The following is a 26,321-nucleotide window of genomic DNA, read 5'->3' as shown; positions in this document are numbered from 1 at the left end:
TTTAATTGCCCAGAAGGTGTCATTAAGAAAATGTCAGCAGTAGGGATTTTATGGGTTACACTTTAATTTCTCAGCTGCATTATCTAAGCTGCGTGGACATTCGTCTACCAGCACACACTTGGTTCACACAGCATTGGACCTGCCAGCAACTGCAAAGAGCGCTGATGCTGCACTGCATATGTGGAGTCATTTACATAAGGAAAATGCTGACCCACAGAGTTATAAAAAACAAAAATGGAGTTGTCATGCAAGCCCTATTTTGCAGTGGATTGCAGTCTGCATGCAGGTCCATGTTAGGACCAATTTGATTTTCTATCAGTGTTTTCGACGTGGGAAAGATCACACCAAGACCAAAACTAGGTGAGCTGGAGTAAGGATCCAGCCATGTGTCCATGACAGGTTTGCCTGGCAATGACCCAGCTCAGCAGGAATCTGACAGTAAATGGCTGTTTTGGTGGGGGCTGGGAGTGCATGGCAGCTGGTGCAGGATAATGGACTAACCATTGTTAGGGGCCCTCGTGTTTTTACCTCCTGCAACCAGCCAAACCATTTCCCTGCTTCCTCAGCCTCTGAACATTTGGCAGCCGTCACTCCATGTATGGCTGTCACAGGATGACTTCCTTATCAATGTTTAATAAGTCATTTTGTGGCGGTCAGACTGGTCACTGATTGAGCACATCAATTGGGCACTCTTCATGATATTGACAGGAGCCAAGTGTGTCTTGGAAGTAGTGTAATCATGTTTTGGGTTTCCTTGTGGTTTTGACCCTGCTGATTTTTTATTATATTTTAAGATTTTTATTGCCTCCTGGATTCTTTTTGTTAAAGAATGTTGGCATATTTTTGATCAGCCCCATGTGTGGGGCTACATTTAGTTGTTGTTATTCAGCATCATGTTAATTTAAAATTAGCTTGTTGGCCTGACCAAACGGTGGATACTGCTTAAACCTGAAGAAAATGTGTCTTGTAAACAGATGTCCTGGTGCACCATTACTTGCTAAGCAAGGCCAGACTCTGTGAGAGCCTAACATTGAAGGGGCAAAGTCTAGGGAAAATCCTCAGGATCAAGATCTATCTTTCTGCTCATACTTTACAACATGACATAAACAATGCTGTTTACTTGCTTATGAGTCTCTTATCCACCATTGTGCTAAAAGGTTCTGAGCACATTGAGTAATGGTTGCAGTCACTTTCCACTGAAGCACAGTTCGGTATGGTACGATTACAAACCCTTTCAAGTCTGGATTTATCAGCATGGTTAGCTAACCATATTCAGCACAGCAACATATTCAGTGCTGGTGGAATGGCTTTAGTGACGTAGCAACTTCCGATTGGTAATTTCTAAAGTCAGTCCATTCTAATCTTGATTTTGCAGCGCCACTGGGGAAAAAAGAAACCATTATCGTGTCAACGAGCCTGGATTGGTGTGCAATAGCATGGTTCTGCAACAAGAACCATTCAGCCAATGGTGGAAAAGTGGGTTCCTATGACAGTCTACACTGCTTGTTTTTCTAGCCTTGACAAAGCTCATTAGTCAGCAAATGGTGATCAATGTCTAGGTGACCAATGTGGTAGAGTCCTTACAATTTGCAAGAACTCTGCCTGCGTGTACTTGGTTTTTGTGAATTCTGGATCGGCTCGCATTCAGTCGACTGCATTGCTTTTCAAAGTATACTCTTCTGACTACAAGCAAATACGAGCGTGTTTGACGCATGCCCATTACAGCTGCTTTGTGATACTCTTTTAGTACCATCAATGACAGGCGCATGTGCAGACGACATGCACAGACGAGGACCGTGTCCGCTTGTCGAGGAAATTTGGGCCGCGTGTGGTCATCAACACAGACACTGAAGTATACTTTGGCCTTAAACACCATCTTGAATGTCATCATTATAGATTAAAGGTTCAGTTTTGTGTCTCCCACACATATTAGGCATAATTTCACAAATGTTTAGTGATTTCCCTTTTGACAGATGGCTTCTTAGTTGCCTACACTTAAGACTGCAGTTAATGTTCTATTTTTATTTTTAATTGAGATTATCCAGTATGAGTCCAAAGGGAGCTGTAATGCAACTGTTTTATACAATGGAAATTTTTTGGCTTGCCAAGATAAAATGTACCCTGGTGACACCATTGCTATCTTTCCACTGCCAGAACATGATCCGGGGGGAAAGTCTTTGAAGTTCAGGCATTTCCTTGAACATGGGATTACGGTAAATGTTGCTCATACAATCCAATTGATCAGGATTAATAAAGTTGTGGAATTGCTCGCAAAGATGATTGATTTGTAGTGGCTGTTCTCCCAATTGTAGAATTGTTATAATAGGTCTCGATTGAATTTGCATGGCGTAAGATTTGGTGATCATTCCAAAACATATTCTTAGTTGGACCTTAGCACAGACTTGTGGGCTATTCACCCAGAAATATTATTGTGTTTGTCTGTACTGTTTTTCAATAGTTTGTCTATGTAAACGTGCTAGACAAATAAAAAATTGCCTCACTGTTTTTCAGCATATTTCGCAGGAGTGCTTTGTCTAAAGACACCATGTAAAGTTAAAAGAACTTTTAAAAGAACATCTTGAGATAACTGTGTTCTGTTGTATTTGTTGTACCGTGTCCAGCTTTTTGTAGTGCAAGAACGCTTTCTGTCTTTAGGGCCCATTAGTCTTGCATTTTGTTTTTATTTAGAGAAAAAATTTAACAAATTTGATTTTTTTCTAGTGGGTCCAGATCTGACACGATCGCTTAAGTTCGGCCGTGAAATGGCATTGACATTGCATTTAACTATGTCAACTCTGGCTTTGGTTAATTTTTTGCCCAGACTGTTTTCACAACATTCTCCAATTTTAACTCTCACTTAACCATAATCTCTTCTCTGCCATTCTCTTAAAGAGACAGTACCAATTTAGTGCTTGTTAGGGTTGTGCCGATGGACGATATCATCGTCCATCGTGATGGCTGACCAACATCACGATGTAGAGCCACCATCGTGATGCCACGCCCCCTTTTGCGAGTCTTGCTAGTGTGACTCACTAATCCTAGTCTCTTCTATAGTTAACCTAAAAACTTTGCAGGGATTGCTCTGTAAATTAAATTGAGAATATAACTGATGCATATATGCTATTTTAAATACTGTGGTATATGCCAGAGACGTGACGTGTTAGTCTGTGAAAATACCGTGTCAGGCAGGCTGCACAAATATTGATCTTGACATTGTTAGCTTGTCTTTTTTTTACATGTCTTACACTGTACATTTAGATTAAAATATTTTATGTTGTAGGCTACAAGAAAATAGCCTTTATTAATTAATTATTAGTAGTTGTAGTGTCTCAGAAAATCTTGCTCATTGTCACATAGCTCTTGTATACACTGAATCGGCAGTTTAAGATAAATCCAGACCAGCGAACGTCAGCACAGGCTACAAAATAAATTATGTTATTGAAATATTGTAAAGTGGTCATATGAACTACACAAATGAACGTTTAAAAAAATTATATGCAAAATCGAATAGCTCCGCAACGGATGGCGAAAAATGCGTAAAGAAGTCTAATATCTTTCACCATAGACCATGTTTAAATTTCGATGTTTCTGGCCAGAAATACCAACATATTTACTTTATCTGGTTTTAATAAGCTGCGGATTGGAGTAACTACACTACCCGCTGTGCTGAAGACCCGCTCTGATGGAGTACTGGTAGCACATATGCACAGATATTTCCGTTCTAATCTTGCCATGAACGGAAACCATTTGTCGTTCGTTTTCCACCAAGTCAGCGGGTCCTCTTCCCCATCAATGGCCATTTCCTGCAGGTACATAAAGTAAAATAACGAAATTATAGTTTTTAAGTGGAAAATATATTTATGTAAAGAGATATATTAAAATAAAAAGTGCACAACTCTTCTTAAGTGAAAGCTAAAAAAAAAATGCTTAACGTGTCGTGCAACCTACTGATAAAGCGCCGACGAGCCATTCGTTGGGTTAGTAAAATAACGAAATTATAATTTGTCATATAATTATGAAATTATATAAACCCCCCTGATATCATCGTCCATCGCAATGTTTTACTGTCAACATCGTCAACTGCCAATTTAGGGGACATCGCCCAACCCTAGTGCTTGTTATGCATATCAATGAAAAAATAAATGCAAATTGCATATAAACAAACATGTTACAAAATGTATTTATGTAGTAAGTGTATAAATATGTAAATCTGTACCTGGTTGACTATGGTGGGGTGATGTAGTTTGGAAGTTATGGAGCTGTATGCTTATTATGTGAATTAGCTTGCCACTCATTGGAAGGATTCATGCACATCCAGGAACTGGATTCCTAGCAGTGCAGTGGAGCTCTGGACTGCATATCCAAAGAATGTATTATGTGACTGATGTATTTGTTTTAATTCCACCTGTTTAGTAATTATGGCTGCACCGATCCGATACCTGGATCGGTATCATCTCCGATACTGAAGCTTTTAGATGGATCGGGTATCGGTCTGACGAGCCCTAGCCAAATCTGATACTGTGTGTTAGTCATGTTCCTTACTGTCAAGCTCCATAAATGACATAAAAGAACCATAAAAACACCATTAAAGCAGTTCATATGACTATGCATTTTATTCAAAGCCACTTAAAGATGTGCGATAGCTCTGTGAATCACAAAAAGCTGTGTTTAATAAGTAAATGTATAGTATGTTCAGTGCCAGCACGTTAGTGAATGGTGCTGCTCTGTTGACACAAACTCACGCACAGGCTGGTGATCCACCCGCGGCTATTTCTAGCCTTCACAGCGGTGCACAATATTTGAGCACTACTCAAGAACAGCATCTCGGATGTAGATGCTCAATAGTCCGGTTAAATTATAATATGCATGTAGAATGGCACCGGAGGTGCATTTTACCTGAATTTGAATAAGAAGCTAATTCAACTAATGTAAACTTGCCTACAAACAGACACATACAGGACTTCCTGGAGAGTTCAGAATGTCAAAATAAAAGCCTGAGTGTTTAAAAAGTGCACGATTTAAATACATTACTGTTGTATACGATTTATAACAATATTTAAGTTTAATGGGTTTCATAAAAATAACTGTTTGAATGAAAAGTGGACTGATGTCTTACAACTAAATTGAACAAAAAAGACAAAAAACATTTGTTTCTTTTCTACTGTAGACTTAAATTGCTGTTAATTTTATATTGAAATATTGTGTAGTTAGAGGTTTGTGTTTCTTGACATATTTAAGAGTACTCCCAATTAGTTCCACACAATAATGTAAAGATATTCTTTACTGATTATACAAAAAACAACACTGGTATCGGCTTGGGAATGGTATCAGCCGATACTAAGATTTCCGATATCAGAATTGGATTTGAAGAGTAAAAGTGCTATCGGTGCATCCCTATTAGAAATACCCAGTCTAACTTTTGGATAAGACATATTATTTTCTTATAATTTACATTGACAAACATCAGCCATTCAACAATAGACACTAAGGGTTAACCGTTTTTTTTAGGATGCTAATCTATTGTACACTGATTATGATGCGCACAGAGCCAGTTAATAAATAAAAGATGTGTTACTAGGGAGAATCCACATCTAGAGCAGCACTTAGAGCTCCAGAGCTGAAAATTGTGCCAAAGTCCACCATTTTCAGGTGTCTGGCACAGTAAACCTTGTAAATGGCACAAACCCTAACCATTTAGAATTAAATTTCCTTTTTATCTGTGTAACAATCTAATCAAATCAATCAAATCACTTTATTGTCACACTACCATGTACACAAGTGCAACAGTAGATGAAAGTCTTGTGTGCAGTTCCGAGCAACATAGCAGTCATGATAGTGAGGAGACATATACTAATTACAATAAACAACATATTTACACAACACAATTTACATATCAAATGAACACATACTTACACAACACCATAGTAATATACAATGTACAGTAAACAATACACACAATATAGAATACACATAAAATAAAAAATAAAGAGAATATAAAAAATATATATACAGCATTTGTATTGTGGAGAGTATAATTATGACAGTCCAGTGTGAGATATAGATTAATAAAGTGCAGTGCTGATTATTGATCATGAGAGATCAAGTGTTCAAAAGTCTGATTGCTTGGGGGAAGATACTGCGATACCGCCTGCCTGATGGTAGCAGTGAGAGTAGCCCATGACTCGGGTACCTGGAGTCTCTGATGATCCTCCGAGCTTTTTTCACACACCGCCTGTTATATATGTCCTTGAGGGAGGGAAGCTCACCTCCGATGATGTGTCTGGCAGTTCGCACCACCCTTTGCTGTTGTGGGCGGCGCTATTGTCGTATCAGGTGGTGATGCAGCCAGTCAGGATGCTCTCTACACTGCTGGTGTAGAACCGTGTGAGGATGTGGTGGTTCATTCCAAACTTCCTCAGCCGTCTCAGGAAGAAGAGGTGCTGGTGAGCCTTCTTCACAACGGCCTCCGTGTGGACGGACCATGTGAGTTCCTCAGTAATGTGGACAAAGAGGAACTTGAAGCTGCTGACTCACTCCATCGGTGCTCCATTAATGGTGATGGGGCTGTGTACTCTGTCTTTTCTCCTGAAGTCCACTACAAGCTCCTTGGTTTTACTGACTTTGAGGGAGAGGTTGTGCTGCTGACACCAGCATGTCAGAGTGTGCACCTCCTCTCTGTAGGCTGTTTTATCATTGTCAGTGATCAGACCTACTACCGTCGTATCGTCAGCAAACTTAATGATGGCATTGGAGCTATGTGTTGCCACACAGTCATGTTTGTACAGGGAATACAGGAGTGGGCTGAGAACACAGCCCTGCGGGGCTCCAGTGTTGAGGGTCTGTGATGATATGTTGCTGCCCATTCTAACCACCTGATGTCTGTCTGACAGGAAGTCCAGGATCCAGCTGCACAGCGAGCTGTTTAAGCCCAGAGCCTGGAGATTCACATCAAGCTTGGAGGGCACTATGGTGTTGAATGCTGAGCTGTAGTCTACAAACAGCATTCTCACATATGTGTTCCTTTTTTCCAGGTGGGAGAGATCAGTGTGTATTGTAGATGCAATGGCATCATCAGTGGAGCGGTTGTTGAGGTAGGCAAACTGCAATGGTCCAGAGAGGTGGGCAGCACAGAGCAGATGTGATCTTTGATTAGCCTCTCAAAGCATTTGCTGATGATGGGGGTCAGAGCAACAGGACGCTAGTCATTTAGTCACGGGCACAATGGTGGACGTTTTGAAGCATGTGGGGAACACAGACAGGGTGTTATTGTCCTCGAAACGAGCATCAAATGTATTAAGCTCATCTGGGAGAGAGGCAGCGGTGTTCACAGCAACATTTTTATTCCCTTTGTAGTCCGTGATGATGTTAATTCTCTACCACATACTTCTAGAGTCGGTGGTGTTGAACTGTCCTTCAATTTTGTGCCTGTACTGGTGTTTGGCTGCTCTGATAGTGTTACGGAGGGCATAACTGGCTTGTTTATGCTCCTCCACATTCCCGAATTAAAAGCGGAGGTCCGCGCATTAAGTGCCGAACATCGCCATTAACCCATGGTTTCTGGTTGGGGTAGATCCGTATTGTTTTGGTCGGAACAATGTCCTCTACGAACTTCCTTATGAAACATGTTACGATATCCGCTATATTTTTTGCAGGTGGGATCCCGGAAAGGAGAATAGTAACGGTCCAAAACCCGGTCCCCTCGTGTGTTGAAGCTGATGTGTTGGTGGTATTTTAGTGCGATTGTTTTAAAATTGGAAATTCCAAGTTAAATGAAAAGTGGCATAAATCATCACAACAAACTCCAAAAGAGAGCTGCATTTCTGTCTGTCTGGGGAAGAGACATCTGGAGAAGCGCACACACAAGGGCGAGTTCTTCCTTTCAAAGAGTTAGACGGAGCACAGTTGAATGGAACAGAACACAGGGTCTTATATTTTGATTATGAACTTATTTAAACAGATTACTTGATAACAGCCTATAGTAATGAATGACACTGGAACAAGATGCAACACAGCAGCCAAAAATGCATGTCTGACATATTCACACGTATGTATTGTACATGTGAACCCCCACAATAATAAAAAAATAAAGCAAGTATAAGCCAAATCTACACCCTTGATTCTAACCATTACTGGAATAATAATAATAAAAAATGTGGCCCCTGTTCATAGTGTGGCCCCTCAAGCCCTGTATTTGTGACCCGGTGGGTGTAACAGAACAGCGTTAGCTATGTTATCCAGACCCAGAGGATAACCTTCTGCTCCCTAATGTTAACTCTAAACAACAAGCTTATCTCTTCATTGTGAAAAATCACTTCAATGAATGACTGTTAGTTATGAATTTAAAAGTAGCCTAATATTGCTGCATCTGTTTGGGGTAGGGTTGAGCAGCCTGCATTTTCTGTTGGTCATCTGTTCAAGCTGTTTGGAATAAAACATTTTGGAAAACATTTTCCATCCAGAGAGCCACAATAATTCAGATCTCTGCATGTTTGGAACAGAGAGGCTTTCTGTTTCTGTAGAATGCCAAAATAGAATTGTCTGTTTCCTCTGATTGATGTAATAAATAAACCCAATCCAGATCAGTGTCCTGTCACAGTTTTGCACCATTAGTGTTACCAAACAGAACGCAATTAAAAATATTGATTGTTTTTAAAAAGGTTTCCTGAACACTCCCACATTTGCATTTGGTCGGGCTAGGCATGTCGTGATTATTATATAACCGTCTGATCGTGGTTTTACGAGATAATTGCGATTACTGGGCATTAAAATTCCAATAACATTTGAATGCCCAAATAAGGGAATTTTAAGTGAATATACTGTATAATAAGCGAATAGTTTGAAAGTTGACCTCAGAGTACCATTGAGATCAACCAGGTCATGTCCGGAAGAGCGTGTGATGCGTGCGCTCTGATATGCGTGCTGTCAGCAGAGGCTTGCGCCAAACTACCGCAAAAATATAAACTGACAAGGATAAACTGTGATCGTGAATGCAAAACGCTCCAGTTTCACTTAAAAAAGATTGTGTCATGACAAATGTCCCTGGTGTTAAGTATTTCAATAAAAAATGCAGTTTGTTAGGCTAACATTCAAAATCACTGTAAAAAATGTAACTGCAAAAAAAAAAGAGCAGAACTAAAAGAACTTGATTTAAATATGTACCCAAAGCAGCCCATTCAGAAAAATTGGCCAGATAATTTTTTGTATGCTGTTAGTTTTGCTGTGACCCATCGTCATTGTTAAATATTTAATCATGTCCTATTGATTGGAGATGCTCCACTCTGACTGACACATGGGATACAGTAGTCTATTTTAAACTAAAAGTTTGGGGCAAGCGTGTCCTCCATGAAGGTATCATAAGATCATTTGTGTAAAGGTATTTATGAGAGATGCAGAAAAACACGGAGTGGTTTTACAGTGTTTGTAGCACAGAGACGTGTTTACTAGAATTTGATGGTTCACTGATTCATCCATTATAGTCCAGTCTTTGCACACAGGGCTCCAATGTCACATCTAATGGGGAGTGTGCATGCTAACAGTAGCAAACTTCTCGATACAATAAGTGATGCAGCGTGACCAAGTGAACCATTTTGGCAAAAGCTCTATTCAACTTGCAGCTCTATACTCAAAGTTTCACATTAACCCTATTGGATTACCACTATCTTATGCTTGTAATGTAGTATTGCCTAGTCTAATGACATTTTTTTTAAACTCTTTCAGTTTGGGTGTTAATTGCACCTGTCTGCCTGCCAGTTTGGGTCAGTTGTCAATAGGCCTGACTTTCAAAGTGACAAGCCATACAAACCGTTGAAGGGCAGGAGGCATCTCACAGCTTTGCACGTGGACTCCTGTGAGCTGCCAAAAGACATACTGACAACCAGATTAATAAGCAAGCAGCTTCTGCTTCAATTGTCCAACCTGCTGGATCAGAATGCTTTTTCCTTTTGTTAGTTTCACTTTTGCCTGCCTATTTTTCTTGGCCACAGGAGCATTTCAAGGAGCTTGTTTTCATATTTCCAAGCACAGTTCTGCAGCTTGTGTTGTGATCTAGCCATAATCATTTAGTTTATGAGAGATGAGTTTGTTGTAATTGAGATTACAGGTTATGGAGTCTTAGAGAAATGCCTCTGGAAATGTTTTTATTCCCAAGGTGTGCTTTAAAGGTATTATAGTATTGTATATGGTTGTGTACAGATTTTTGGCCCAGATAACGGGCATGAGCATAGAACATGGCCACAGCAATCAGTAAACATTACTTGCCATGGTTTGAACTTCTCCATGTTAAATAGGCTTATCCATCCATCTCTCCATCTGAACTATGGTGGCAGTCTTTAGCGTATCGTCTGCCTACTGCAGATTTGGACTTGGCTAGTACCTAGCCTTGCAAATTGTTGGCTAGGGGTGGGCGATATACTGGTAGAAATGTATCAACGGGCAGACATTTTCGAGAATCGTTTCTCGAAAATATATCATCATACTTATGCAAAATTAACATCATACTTATGCAAAATGCTGCATCCTGGTAGGGAATGCACATTCCAGTCAGATGTGCTACAAATAATCAAAATGTTATAATAATTCTAGTATTTTTATCAGTAATTTAGTCACTTTTGTGTTTAAATTTTATTTTATGTATTTTTTTATTGCATTTTACAAATGGATTTTTCAGACATATGATACAAATAAACAATACTGTATGCACTTTTAAAAGTGAACATTTAAAGTATTGTCTTGTTTTATTTTTTATGAAATATGTAATTGCCAGATAGAACATTTAGAATGATTTTTCAGATCATTTGCTTATTACAACAAAACTATATTTTTATTTTAAAGTGCATTTTTTTCATATGAATGACCAGTAAGTAACTCTCTTGAGCCTAAAGTACACAACACCGTAGCAATTCTTGGTTTACTTGGAGTGAGTCAATTAATTCCGTTAGCTCAAACGGATTCATCATAAGTCTTTATGATTCACTAAAAAGTGCTGGCTCAGAGTCGTGCGTTTGGTAAAAGGAGAACATTTGTTGATTCGCCAAAAAGAACCAGTCCAAAAGATTAATTTGTTTGTGAATCAGATTACGCTGATGTAATATTATGTTTCGCTCTGTAGTTTGTTGTCAGAATTTTACATAAACTAAGCAGCTTGGAAAATTCCAGAAAACAATGTCAAGCCTTTAGACAATTAGCTTCTGATATGAGGTGTACTGAATTGGCGGTGTACATGTGGATGTATTTATGGCCTTCCTTCAAACTCAGTGCCTCATTGGTTGACATCATGGGAAAATCAAAAGAAATCGGCCAAGAACTCAGAAAAAAAATTGCGGAAGGTTCATCCTTTGGAGCAATCTCCAAATGCCTGAAGGTACAACATTCATCTGTACAAACAATAGTATGTAAATATAAACACCATGTGACCACGCAGCCATCATACCGCTCAGGAAGGAGATGCATTGGAGTACTGGAGTGGTCATCACAAAGCCCTGACCTCAATCTGATGGGCAGAACTGGAAAAGCATGTGCGAGCAAGGAAGCCTGCAAACCTGACTCTGTTACACCAGTTCTGTCTGGAGGAATAGGACAAAATTCCAGCAACTTCCAGCAAAAAAACTGTGAGAAGCTTGTGGAATACTCCCCAAAACATTTGACCCATGTTAAACAATTTAAAGGCAAAGCTACCAAATACTAACAAAGTGTATGTAAACTTCTGACCCACTGGGAACATAATGAACGAAATAAAAGCTGCAATAAATAATTCTCTCTACTATTATTCTGACATTTCACATTCTTAAAATAATGTTGTGATACTAACTGACCTAAGACAGGAAATGTTTTCTACAATTAAATGTCAGGAATTATGAAAAACAGTGAATGACTTCAATTGTATATTACTTATATACAACAAATAGAATCTGCTTAATATGGATGGCAATTTTCAGTCAGATTAGTTATCGTTTGTCGTTTACATTTTCCATCAATTAATCGTTAATATTAATACCACAAAATGCAAGTGGAGGACTTTTAAATGTAATTCAAATTAATACCAATTAAGTCAAATACTGACATTTTCCTCTTAAAATACTCTTCGTTCAATGTATATGAATACATAAAGGCTATGTTTAGGATGCATTTGTGAATGGTTTAATTACTGTTAATGAATTACTGTTAATAAAAACTTGTATAGAAGATACATATTTGAGTTCAATACTTCATGTCATACTCCGTGCTTGATGTCATGTTGTACTTAAACACTTTGTGGTGTATGCATAGAGAAATGTTCCCTGAAATAAATTAGGTTAAAAAAATGGTTTGGATCCATCAGGCAAAAGGTATTAAAAATATTTTTCTTGCACCTTGAAAACAAAAGAGTATACTCAGCTTAATCATTAATGTAAAAAAAGTTTACATAGATAATATTCACTTTGGATATTGTTTTAAATCAAAATGATCTCATAACTCGTAATTTTTTCTGTCCCAGTATTAACCCAGACAAGCAGGAGCCATCTTATTGACCTATAATATGACCACTGTTCTCTGTTTTAACCTGTTTTGGGATGGGTAAGTCTGAAATTGATGATTCATAACCCTAAAAAGAAAAAAAGCAGGATTTACAGTTTTGTTTGACAATATTTTGGATATTAAGGATATTATTTGCTGCCTGTTAGGGGTGGGTAAAACTATAGATTTGCCAATGAATAGCAATCTTCATTTAAACGATCTCAATATTGAATGTTAAATCCCAAGATTGATCTTTTACTCTGTGCAACCTTGCACTACAATGAGAGGAAATCACTTGCATTTTCAACCAAATTTCACGTAATGCAACTAAAATATATTTGACAACTGGCTGGTAAATATTTACATTTCACACACCAGTAATTGTGTAGTAAAGTAGTGGAGTATTCAAAAGTTCTGTGTAATGTGTGTACAAAGACGAGATCTAGAGAAGAGATCTGAACTGACAATTTCAGCCAGCTCTCGTGATGTTTGTACGCAGCAATGAACATCCTTGTCGTACTGAATGAGGCTGAGAAAATGTGTCAGGGAACTATTTCTGTTTCTAACCTTGTCTGTGTGGTTATTAGGCTGACAAACACAGTGGAACACAGCAAGTTCATGAGTCAGCATTATAAAGTGCTCGGAAACCCCTCGTCTTTTGCCGTTAATATACTACTAGCTTCCTAAATGAGCGATAATGTGTCAATTCTGTATTTTCAAACCTTGTAGCTGTCTTTGGAATGACATAGCAGTGTTCTGGCTTTGTGTATACTGGGCTGTAAATCTGTCAATAGATGCAGGGCCACTCTGAGGGATCCTCTCATTGAAAGCAGATGATGTGCTTTCCATGCAGCGTGTGGTTCCGTTTGAATGACTTGAGGCACTGGCCTGGTATGTGTTTAGAGTTTGGAGTCTTTATGAGTGATAAATGCCTTTTGTAACTACATGAGACTCTGCATATGTCCTCATATGGCGAGGCGTTCAGGCTGGCTTAGCTGTGTCTTGGGTGCTCTCCAGGCCCCCAGCGGTGCCTCGTAAACCAGGAGGGAGGACAGTTTGACATCATTAAATGTAGTGCACCCTGTTTAGGCCACATTGTCTCTTGTATCTCTTTTAAAGCGCTATATTGACTTTGTTTCTGAAGCTCTGACTGTGGTTTGGTTGTGTGTGGTAGTGTTATTGAGTAACAGTGACAAAATGTTGTTTAGACTAGGGATGCATGATACATTGTGGCCGTAACAGTAATTGGCCGAACCCTAATCTTAATAACCGCAAATGTGAGAATGTGGAGGGTTACACCCTGTCTACAATGAACGCGAGCACAGCATAGCATTGTGTCAAAAGCAAATCTTTCCTAAAATTATCAGTGATGCTGTTTACACTGAAAGCGTCCAGTTACGGTGCGTCACGCCACGCTGACAATAAACAGATGTCATGTTCCATTTTGTGCTGCATGACCTATTGCTACTCCTTCCAACAAGACAAATAAAGGGTTTAGAACATTTGCTTCGACATGTTAAGTGTGGACAGTCTCAAGCCGTCATGTCAACGGACGCACCCGGTGTAGATAGGGTGTTACTTCTAGACACGGCTGATTTTTATATATGATTAGGTCATTAAAAAAACATTGGTTTCAACTCTCTGAGCTTTACTCTCTAATCAGAGTTTTTCAATGAGTATATAACCATCATCCTTGAGCCCCCCCCCCCATTACTATAAGGACTTATTTTCCCACTCAAATAATGTACTTTTTTCTATTGTAGATTTCAGAATGGAATATTAAATTTTTCTTACTGTAAATTAGGATGATGTTGATTCCTTAAATTGACTTTTTAGTGTTTTTAATTTAATTAAATTTTTTTTGCTGACAAATGGTATCTCCTGTTTATCAGCTTATCGACATTGTCCTGAATTTCATTATTGGTGCAACAATTGGCATTCAGACACTTTTTAAAAAAATTGGCATGTTGTGCTGCTCAGCATGGATGATGCTCTTTAAAAAGAAAACAAAAAAACCTTAGGGGAAGATAACACATTGTCTCTTTTTCTGTCTTTGCAGTGAAGCCATTCACAACCACCGTGAAGGAGATGCGTCTCCACAGAGATGACTTCGAGATGCTAAAAGTGATTGGCAGGGGGGCCTTTGGAGAGGTAAGAAACTCAGAGTTCATGTACCGTCTAGTGCCCTTCTTGCTTGGACAGCCTTTTTTGGCATGCTTCAAAGTGCAGTGAAGTTACCTCTGAAGCACTTCATATTTGGCCATATTGTGTAGTTTATTTTGGTTTTCCTAGGCTTTGTTTTCATGACCCATATGAACATTATGCTTTATCATATTCATTAGATTGCATTTATGTGTCCAATGAAAACCCCAAACAGAGAAGTATTCATGTCTTCCTCCAGCATCTTATCAGCAACCACAAGCGAAGCTTCCTCTCATTCGATTTTCCCTGCTCTCGCCCCCTGCCAATTCCCCAGGGGCTTGGCCTGGTGTTGGACTGCTATTCTTGGGCCGGCACAAATCTAGCCGTTTTAGACGGATCATTTGTTTTTCAACGGAATGTGCTTTTCAGTCCTCCAGTTAAAGACTTGGAATGTTCAGAGCACATAAAGTACACCTTCTTTCTCTTTACACTCCGTCTTCCTCTGTGATTCCCTACTACACTTCCCTTCTTTGCTCTAGCTCTTCCTACTGTTCACCATCATGTCCCTTATTGTGGGGGTTTTATAAACATTTAGATAGTGTTTTGACTTTTGGTTCAGTTGCTTGGTATGTACCCAATTTCGTTGCCACCCATACACCCCTCCAAACGTTTGCGTCATCAACTTTTCTTCAAAACATGTGCCAAATTTTCATGCACAGAATTGCATTTGCATTCATCTGCCTCAGATGCATTGCAAGAGATGTGAAGAATGTGAGCTGATATCAGAAGGCAATTTATTGAAATGCAAGATGCTATGAATAACCACTGAAACTATAATAACTGTGATGGAAGAAAGTTATACAGGTTTGAAACAACATGAGGGTGAGTAAATTATGACAATTAAAAAAAAAAAAAAAAACTTTTAACTTTAGCTAGTGTCGACACAGATTTTTGGATATTTCCTAATTAGGAGAGGAACATTGTGCTGTGTCGCACATTTCTGCTGTATCATTACACCTCCCTTTTAATTAACTGAATGTTATGTTTCTGACTCATTTCCTTGAGAAAATGCATTCAATTCAATTATTTTGCTTTTGTGATCATCAGAAGTCAACTCCAAGGATGCATAAGAATGCATGATGTCTCATTGCCTAATTCGGAAACTGAATAAGACTATTTTTGGTAGTTTGTGGTCATGTGAATAAGCATTAAAAAAAAAAAAAAAAACACCCTACATTTCTATTGTTCATCTGCCCATATGCCAGTTGTTTTTGTTTTAATGGCACACTTGAACTTGATGCGAACTGTCTTTTATCTTACGATTAAAGAGGACACACATGTGAACGGATGAGCTGGTCATCTAGCGTTCTTACAACAAAGTTTTTCTCCTTACAGTAGATTACTGGCAGTGATACATTAGTGGCAGAGGAAGCTGGGCTGGGCAGCTGGTGCAGCTTCCAGGAAAGTCTCAGGAAACAAGGACGGTCTCTGAGGAGTGACTTTGACAAAAAATAGCATCTCACCATACATATAATAAGTGCTGTTTGCTGTCCCCTCCTCAGTCACAGAGACCTCCGCAATCTTTCCTTCTCAGCCATGGAATTTTTTTATTTTAATGAGTCAAATGGATCTAATGGTGACTCAGAGCTTTTGGGGCTTTTTGCATTCTTTCTGTTATCAAGCTGGACTATTGATAGCCTTTGTTGTAGTTTGTGTCCATTTTAGAGGGTTCAGGCTCATGTGTGGACATGAGGCTCCTGTTTTGTTCCCTCTCCCAGCCGTTTCCTGTGGCTCTAACGTTACAGGATGTACTTCCAGATAAATCTCTGAGCATTTCCTGTTTATGATTAATGGTGAGGTCCCAGCTAGGCATTGAATTCAGGCCTGCTTAAAGGGATAGCTCACCCAAAAATTGTAATTCTCTCCCTCCTGGCATCCTAAATGTGTTTGACATACTTCTGCAGAACAGAAATTTTAATTTAGATCAGCTCTGTAGGTCCTCACAATGTAAGTAAATGGGTGTCTAAAATTTAAAAACTCAAAAATCTACATAAAGTGGGCATAAAAGTAATCTATATTACTCCAGTGGTTGAATCCATGTCTTTAGACACGATATGATAGGTGTGGTCAGAGGTGGACCTGGGACTGCGAAAAGCAGAATGGGACAGTGAAAAGCAATTGGGACACATACTCGCCCTTAAGGGAGTTAAAAATTACAAAATAAAAATGTAACTCCTTTATTACAAAATTACTGAATTTACAAATCGAAAAGGCGGACGTGAAGTAGAGGTGTCAGCTTAGTAAGAGCACTTCACTTTAGGTTTGAAAAACAATTTAGTTGTCAGTCAACATGTAATCTATAACATCACTTCAGCAATGCAACACTCCTTGAAAAAAATGGCATCCAGTTTTTACTGATGTGCCAGACACAGCATGGTAAGTTCACAAGGTAGACTGCATGGGATTTGCAGAACTGTGCCCAGATGTGGAAGAGAAGTTGAGCCCTTCATTGTCGCATGGTATGTGCTGAACTCTGCAAATAACACATTGGAATGCACTCTAAACCTATGTATCTACAGTTGAAGTCAGAAGTTTACATACACTTAAGAGGAAGTCATTAAAACTCATTTTTAACCACTCCACAGATTTCATATTAGCAAACTATAGTTTTGGCAAGTCATTTAGGACATCTACTTTGTGCATGACATGAGTACTTTTTCCAACATTTGTTTACAGATAGATTGTTTAACTTTTAATTGACTATATCACAATTCCAGTGGGTCAGAAGTTTACATACACTAAGTTAACTGTGCCTTAAGCAGCTTGGAAAATTCCAGAAAATTATGTCAAGCCTTTAGACAATTAGCCAATTAGGATATATTTTAAGGTCTACCTTCAAACTCAGTGCCTCTTTGCTTGACATCATGGGAAAATCAAAAGAAATCAGCCAAGACCTCAGAAAAAATTGTGGACCTTCACAAATCTGGTTCATCCTTGGGAGCAATTTCCAAATTCCTGAAGGTACCACGTTCATCTGTACAAACAATAGTACACAAGCCATTATACCGCTCAGGAAGGAGATGCATTCTGTCTCCTAGAGATAAACGTAGTTTGGTGTGTGAAAAGTGCAAATCAATCCCAGAACAACAGGAAAGGACCTTGTGAAGATGCTGGAGGAAACAGGTAGACAAGTATCTATATCCACAATAAAACGAGTCCTATAATGACATAACTTGAAAGGTTGCTCAGGAAGGAAGAAGCCAGTGCTCCAAAACAGCCATACAAAAAGCCAGACTACAGTTTGCAAGTGCACATGGGGACAAAGATCTTACTTTTCCTAAACTGTGTCCTGCATTTTACTTATCAGACTCAAAGGCCAGTGTAAAGAGATGACATTTCAGAAGTGTCTTAAAAGTCTTCAGTGTTCACCCTTGGCCATGTCACAAACTGTTTATCTGGACAGATTTTATTTGCCGGAAGTGAAGCTAAAACACATGTCATAATAAAAGCACGATTCATAATAAAAGCTAGATGCCTGAAATTGAAGAAATTGACAGAAATATATTACAATTGTATAGTAAAATAATAATAATAACAACACTAATTTAGCAATATGTCACAAGCAAGTCAGCTATTAAATAAAAGTTTGGCAAAAAAATGCAATGACATCTTAAAAGTTCTACTTTCACTTGTGAAAACTTTTAAGAAATGACAATGAAATGAAATTAAACATTAAAACATTGAGTTCTGGAAAATAATAATTATTAAAATAATTATGAAATTATTAAAAATAACTAAACTGGTGTGTTCAATAGCACATTATTGTATTAGCATACTTTTGCTGTGGTATAGAAATTGGTACAGAGAACCATGAAATTTCACTGGTAATCAGTATCAACTATTTTGGTACCGTGACAACACTACTTAGGACAATTTTTTTTATTGTTAATTGCCATTATCACAGGTAAAACTCAATGTAGGAACCCAGAGAACATTATTTACTGAATAAAGCCGCAGTTCTGTATGCTGTCAGTCAAAACTCTACGTGAACTTGCAGATAAAGCCACATGGATGTGTATGTGTAACTCATCCTCAATAAATAAGATTGGTGGGTAGACATGTTTTCAGAAAAGATAACACATTTTATTTCCATGGCCTGCTTTCTTTGAGTTCTAAACTGAAATGGCTAGATTGTGTTGAACTAGTTAATGAAAAATTTAGATCTTACATTAAAAAAAGGTTGGCAGTTACCAGTGTCTGTCTGCTTGAATTATATATATTTTTCGTGTTGTTGTTTGTATTCAATCGTAGAGTACACCAAACATTACTTCACCTTGACAACATTATGCTATCTGAGTTATTAAATCATTTTTCTAAATACTCGATTAAAGGTTAGAATAATAATTATATTACTCGCTTACAAAAATAAGCGATAGGCCTAGTGACAGCCCTAAATAGTTTTACCGATTAATCTGTGCCGATGCTGGTGGGTTTTATTTCTTTTTTTTTTTTCTGGTCATTATTGGGATTTTGGTTGCACAATAAACTGCATTTGGGATTGTAACGTAGTCAGTGGAAAGGAGGAGGTGAGAACCGGCTTGTCAATACAAATAATATTTTAATGAATAACTTAAACCAAAAGACAAACACACACATGACGGACATGTCCGTAAACTATCTCTCTCTCCCACACAATCCTCCGCAGTCGGCCTTTATCCCTCTCAGAGGCTTGATTAGCCTGATAAGGGACCGGGTGTGAAAAATCACGACCCGCCCTCCGCCCTGCCACAGGGATATTTTTAATTTTGGACTGTTGTAGCTTTTGTGTCCGCCATAGTAAGGAAAGACTAAGTATTTTTTTTTATTATTATTATTGTATCAACAAAAACCTCTATCGGCTGTGTTCTTGTCCATATTGACTCTTATTCAATATTCCAAGTCTTCTGAAACCAAATGATAGCTTTGTGTGTCAAACAGACAGAAATAAATGTATTGATAGACGGAAAATCTTTTTCACCATTAGATCTCGAATCTCAAATGTGTTTCCAAGCACTGCCCCAAGTTTGCCGTCACAGTTGGCTCCCGTGTCTTGTAATCACCAAAGACGCTGCAAGTGTAAATACACGGAAAACACGGAATGAACATTTTGTTAAACACCTTTTGAGGTTAACAGAATAAATGTGGGCTTTCAACGAAAGTGGTAGTGTCTAGTAGACACACAAAAAGGCACTCCTTTTTGCCTCATCTGAGACTTACTCTGAATAATTATTCTGTTGAATAGAATGAGAACCAAAACATGAAACAGGGAGGGGAATCAAGGAGAACCAGAATGAAGCATGATTTTTACATAATGTCACAGTGAGTCACTACAGCACAGACAAAACAGCCTGTATTGACTGCTAAACAGTCAGGCCTCTATGGGTTGAGTATAAACGTTTATCTTTTTATCTGTTGTATTGAGTTAGTGCAGTGAATCACTCATGTAGCAAATGATTAGGTCAAATTACAAGCCAGACCAAGCCCTCTGTATTGATTTAAGTTTAACGACAGCTTCTGTTTTCTAAAGGTACAGTAACTTAATTAAGATTGTATGCCAATAATGAACTTTAAGATGAAGACCTATTCGCAGCCACGTGCAGGTCAAAGATTTTACAGCGTTTAGACTCAACATGCCTGGCAATTTTAGGTTTGAAAGTGACCGTAATTATCGATAATGAAAGCAATGATTTTTTTTTTCTCCCCAGTTTGGAATGGACAATTCTGAGTGCACTCTAAGTCCTCATGGTGGCGTAGTTACTCGCCTCAATCCGGGTGGCGTGGAGGACAAATCTCAGTTACCTCCGCATCTGAGACGTGCATTTTATCGCGTTGCTTGTTGAGCACGTTACAGCGGAGACCTAGCGTGTGTGGAGGCTCACACTAATCTCCGTGGCATCAACACACAACTCGCCATGTGCCCTGTGAGCAAGAACCACATTATAGTAACCACGAGGAGGGTGACCCAAAGTGACCCTACCCACCCTAGCAACCGGGCAAATTTGTTACTTGCGATTCCAGCTGTGGTAGACAGCGTCTTTGCTTAATGAGCTACCTAGCCCCGCCATTGTGCTTACTTTTCTAATATTATCTGGTATGTATCAAAAAATTATTTATCTTAAAGTAATAAACAAAAATATATTTTAAGATGAAAGGCTTGGTCACTTAATGCGTTTTAATGCATAAAGATCAAGTGTAAATGACCTCCAAAAAGCATTTGAGACTGATAGCAATCAAGTCACTCAAGGTGCCCCCAGGAGGTGGATTGTGATTCATAGAAGACACTGCTTGGCCAAGTATAACACTGTGTCTTAATCGGATGCAAGGTGGAAACACGACACGCAGCAAAAGATAATCATTACCATGTGAGGCCAACAGCTGAGACACTTCCTGAAAGAATTTTTAGTTTCGTTCGTCGCTAACGAGAGGAACGTCTGCACCTTGTTTATTGACCATGGTGTGGTTTTGTGCACATCCATTTCTTTTTACAATTTGAAAGTGCATGAACATATGATACTGCTATTGCTGTAGCTAACTTTAAAACTAGCTGGTCCGGTCTCGAAAATCCAGTGACGCTGGTAGTGACAATTCTCTCTGACCAATCAGTGTTCTGCAGGGTTTTGACGTCACATTTAGTATCGGCTCGCTTGGAATGTCGACCGAGGTGGTACTAAAAAAAGTGCCAGGTACTATCCACAGTGGAAAACCCCCAAAAAGCGAGCAGTCGAGTTGTACCGTGCAGTAGAAAAGCCGCATTAGTTATACAATATGGCCCAAAGAAATTCTAATCATTCATTACATATTTGACAGTGATGCAAAGCCTTCCTTGTCCTCAGTGTTGCAAGGTTGCTTAGCATCTGTCCTGCTGTATAGATCTGCTCAATCTGCCATGAACTTTGATCCCTTAGGACCGTCACGGGTAATGTACATGATTTATTTGTGGAGAGATCTTTAAGAACATGAGTCCTCACTGGTCATCACCCTCTCTGTTTCTCAATGTACATCTCCTGCATTTTAAATCAGGTTAGGCTGACTCCCTTTGTGGAAATGTGTGTCTAAAAAAGGAGAAAGGGAAAGAGGACAGGACACACAGAGGGATTGGGGGGTTCTAAGCACTCTGGGTTCGGTTTGTTTTTGTAATGACGTAAGTTATCTGGTGTGGTTAAGAGCTTGACCGATAAGAAGCGAGTGTGTGTGTGATTAAACCTCTGTTTGAGTTTGTCTGAGAGTACTTTTCAAAAACGTTTATCCATGCACACAAATTCGTACTGCGAAGGACATCAAAGGGGGTCGAAGCATGAAAAACGCTGCTGGGGCTCGTTATTTACCATTAGTATGTGAAGTCACAGTGTGTGCCATGCTCTTTGCTGAAGCAGCACATTGTGCACAGGCCAGGTATGTGGGTGTGGGCCGTGTGTGGGTAACACTGTTCCTCCACTGAGGGTAAACACACCATGTGATGTGTCCTGAGCTGCAAGGCAAAGTACAGGGAAATTCATGACACCACTTAACATTAGCCTGCTGGGCAGTCACAAATAGCCACTGGACAAAAGATAGCAGAATAACATGGGTCACAGTTGCTCTATAATCTATAGAACAACATATTTTACAATTTACGAATGGCTCCTGCTCGATTTATAGGAAAAATTCCCCAAAAATGAAAATTCTATATTTTACTCGCCATCATGTTTTTCCAAACCATAGTGACTTTCTTCAAAGGGAGAGCTTCTGATGAATGTTCACGATGCTCATTCATACAATGAAAGCATAAAGTGACTAGACTCTGTCTAGCTAATAATAGGGGCATTTTTCTTGTGATGTTAGAGCAATTATATTTGCTGTGGTCTCCCATTCACCACTATTGGTTCCAAGACATTCCTGTTAGTCATGGGACTGTCACAAATCTCACAGATTTTATAAACCAATCTACACTACTCAACCCATATTGTAGAGATTCATCTGTCAACAGGGCTGAGAAACAAAATTTAGAATTTTCACTTAAATATTTGCAAAATTCTAATTATATTTGAATTCTGTTTGAATTTTCAAGACATTATCATACAGCGAATTAGACACGCTTCGACGGCTATTCTTTCATCTGCTCTTCAAAATCTAATCAGGTGTTTGTTTTTTTAATGACATTTCTTGTCATGTCACCCAGAGACATCTTATAGATCTGCCAACACTGAACACAGTTATCCGCCACTGCTCAAAATGTACCCACATTTGGCAGGTGCTAATTTCAAACCCTGATAGTGATCCTTGGCAACAGATAGTTGTTTGCTTTTAGTTATGTCCATCAATTTCACAGTCCTTCACTGCATTCATAATGTATGTCCCTCCCTGTCTGGTATGTCCTCCTGCAGGCAGGGTGTTTGTTCTCACCTCCTCAAGTTAATAACCTCTCCAACCAGTCCCTTTTCTAATGTTATTGAGTCACTCCTGATTAAGGGAAGGCCTTAGTCACCCTTGCACACTTTTAATATGCTTTTGACATTTGTCTGGTTACTACTTAGATAGTCCCCCTATTTAGGCAAACATTAATCAGTCTCAAGTCTCAGCTTTCATGTTTTTTTGGCTTTCAGAGTTATCAAAGAACAAAAGCATCTCAATCAGAGAGTTTCTTTCCCTGTAAGGATTTCAGATTTAAGTGGATCACAAGTGCATACAATTATTAAATGATTTAAATAAAATTTGTCCAATTCCCCACTGCCTCATAATCACACTGTATTTTTATTGGATTTATGGATTGGCTAATCTCTCCTTACCTCATTGGTTTAGGTTGCTGTGGTAAAGATGAAACACACAGAGCGTGTTTATGCCATGAAGATCCTCAACAAGTGGGAGATGCTGAAGAGGGCAGAGGTAAGGACGTTTCTGCTCAAACTCCATTGTCTGCACCTTTCCAGAACAGCTCTCTGAACTCATCCCAAGTATTCTCACAGATCAAGTAAAATTGTTGTCTCTTATCCTAATGGCTAAGCAATCAAACCCAGTGATGTCTAAATGAGAGCTAGGTCACTTTCAGTTCTACTCCAGCTCATTTTTGCCCCAGTTTCAGCTCGATCATTTCTGGCAGTGTCCTCCCAGAGGCAAGTCAGGGGAACTTTTGTTACTTGGCTTCGACAGTAATCTACTGTGAGCTTCATTGGGCTTTTCCCAATCACCCAACCATACTTGATCGCAAAAAATTATGAACTATGAACTATTATGAATTATGACAAATGTAGTTAGATAGGTTGTCAAAACACACTGTAGGCTTCATCATAACAAAACACTTAATTGACTATGCTTAAGGCCTTTTTTTGCAACTGATGAGTCTGTTTGCATCTACGTAGACGGCGTGTTTCAGAGAAGAGAGGAACGTCCTGGTGAACGGAGACTGCCAGTGGATAACCACTCTGCATTACGCCTTCCAGGATGACAACTACCTGGTTTGTATCTCCATCTTTGCACTCATTCTTCTTCTCATAGAGTTTATATCCTATAGAAACACCTTTAAGCACACTGATAGCACAATGCATTCTGTGGCCTATTGTATGACCAATACTCGTAATTCTCCCATTCGTGTCTTTCGATTTCAATTATAATTGCAATTGCTTGTGTAATTGAATGGTGTTTTGTGATAAATATGGTAATGTATTCTCCTGCAGTACTTGGTGATGGATTATTACGTGGGTGGCGACCTGCTGACTTTGCTAAGTAAATTTGAAGACCGACTCCCGGAGGACATGTCCAAGTTCTACGTGGCAGAGATGGTGCTTGCTATCCACTCCATTCATCAGCAACGCTATGTACACAGGTGATATGACTGTGACATTTAATTGGCTAGACATTGATTTTTACGAGTACAATCTCTGAACAATTATTTAAAAAAGAAACATCCTTGCCCAGTAATCACAAACAATTGGAAAATTTATGTAAAAATCATGAAAATATATTTATCTAAAGGTGGGAACCTTGCATGTAAATTAGATATCATTGAGGACACCTGTATTATGGTTTGTTCTCAGAGTTATACACTGAAAACCCTAATGAGTTTACCACTCAACGTAAGTCTTTGGAGAAATTAAATATTGTTTACAGGGTCCAACTTGACCACAGGGGATACAAATCACCCTAATGGTGACTTCACACGAAACAACAATTTGCAACAAATCAACATAAATAATACTTAATTATTATTGAATTCTTTATTAGTCTTTAAATGTTCCCATATGTTCCCTTTGACCTAAAAATAAGCATTTTTAAATAATTCAAGCGCAAGGCATTGTGGGTATACCCCATAGCTTCAGTTTTGTACTCAAAAGTTTCAGTTATTAATGCCTAAAATCTTAAGTTTATGGATTTTTAAGGAAAAACAAAAATTAAAGGAACTTTGTTTTTGAGTTATAAGCCCAAAACTTGACATTTCAAGTAATGTTTAATTAAGACAACTTGATTTCTCCAGTACAACAACATTAGGGTTTGCAGTGTATCTAATTTCTGATTTAACGGGCCATACACATCATGCAAAAAGGTAAAAACTGTGGTTGGTCACTTTAAATATCTGCTAGACAGACCCTTCTTTAGTAGGCGGTTCTTGGCCAGAGTAATGCAATGTGTACCAGACTTTATGCCGATAGTCAAAAAGCTTTACGCGAGACTATATCCAGACAAAACAACATACTAAACAAAGATCTACCCAGTGTATGATTATTTCCCAAGTGTATGAATAGTGGTCATTGCCCCTGTTTTAGCAATGGGCACACTTTATATCCAAAGTACCACACCGACCCAGTCATTTCACTAAATGACCACAGATGGATGCATGTCTGTTCAGGTTCAGGGGCCTCTTCCTGGCTTCTTGTGCTGGGCTGCCATCCGGTCCAGCTGAGCCCCCTCTTCCTTCCTCGACTTCAAGCTTACTAGGGCTTCCCCTCTGACACAGAAGCAGTGCAAACTCCATTTCGACAGCCAATAACAACAGCCCGTCCCCTACCATAATTCTCACGCATAGTGACCAGCCTGCCAGGCCAAAGAAGCTGACTTTAGTCATGATTGAGCTCTTAAACATGCATACACAGGGCTCCAGACTGCGACTAAATTGGTCGCTAATGTTACCAAAATCGATTGATTGACAGTCTGGCTCTGTGAGTTCAATATGCGGCTTCATCAGATGTCATCTTGTAAGTTACTGAATACATCTTTAGAGCGCCAGTTTGTCTCATACTGCTTTTCACCCGTTCGGTTTCTGACTAGCTTGCTGCACCGTACACAACAACAAACCCAGTGTGAGAGAGTCGTGAACAAACGACTCTTTTGAACAGTGTCTTTTTCATGAATCACTCAAAAAGAACTGAGGGTTTGAACTCAGGAGCTCAGGTTAGCCGTTTGAATCTGATTCATTTTCTCAGCGAATTAGCCGTCAGTGAGCTCAACTGGGAGTGCAGACATTTCAAATAGTATTGTGTACCACTTTATTTTCTTCTGGTAATTATTGATTGGGATTGGAGTAGCAAAAGAGACCTTTTTTCATATACTGTGATTACGTCTTTCTGCCTTATTTAGCAGCGTAAATCTCCCTTTTTTTTTATTACATATATTATAGTTTTTGAAATATTATGTGTAAATTTATAACATTATGCTTATTGTTATATTACCCTGGAATT

At 38.9% G+C, this 26,321-nt stretch overlaps 1 protein-coding gene across 7 annotated transcripts in view; it reads left to right on the top strand.

Moving 5' to 3' along the window:
* Positions 1–26,321, top strand: part of LOC127624379 (serine/threonine-protein kinase MRCK beta-like) — a 101,530-nt gene that overhangs the window by 25,767 nt on the left and 49,442 nt on the right. For all 7 annotated transcript variants that reach the window (XM_052099176.1, XM_052099175.1, XM_052099177.1 and 4 more), the window contains exons 2-5: positions 14,552–14,643; positions 23,452–23,535; positions 24,009–24,104; positions 24,324–24,472. In XM_052099176.1, the coding sequence (XP_051955136.1) occupies positions 14,552–14,643; positions 23,452–23,535; positions 24,009–24,104; positions 24,324–24,472 (421 nt within the window). The remainder of the gene's footprint in view (positions 1–14,551; positions 14,644–23,451; positions 23,536–24,008; positions 24,105–24,323; positions 24,473–26,321) is intronic.

Source organism: Xyrauchen texanus, chromosome 30 (assembly GCF_025860055.1).
Source record: "Xyrauchen texanus isolate HMW12.3.18 chromosome 30, RBS_HiC_50CHRs, whole genome shotgun sequence".
NCBI lineage: Eukaryota > Metazoa > Chordata > Actinopteri > Cypriniformes > Catostomidae > Xyrauchen > Xyrauchen texanus.
Note: the sequence above shows the minus strand (reverse complement) of the source record. Positions and strands in the feature narration are given on the sequence as shown.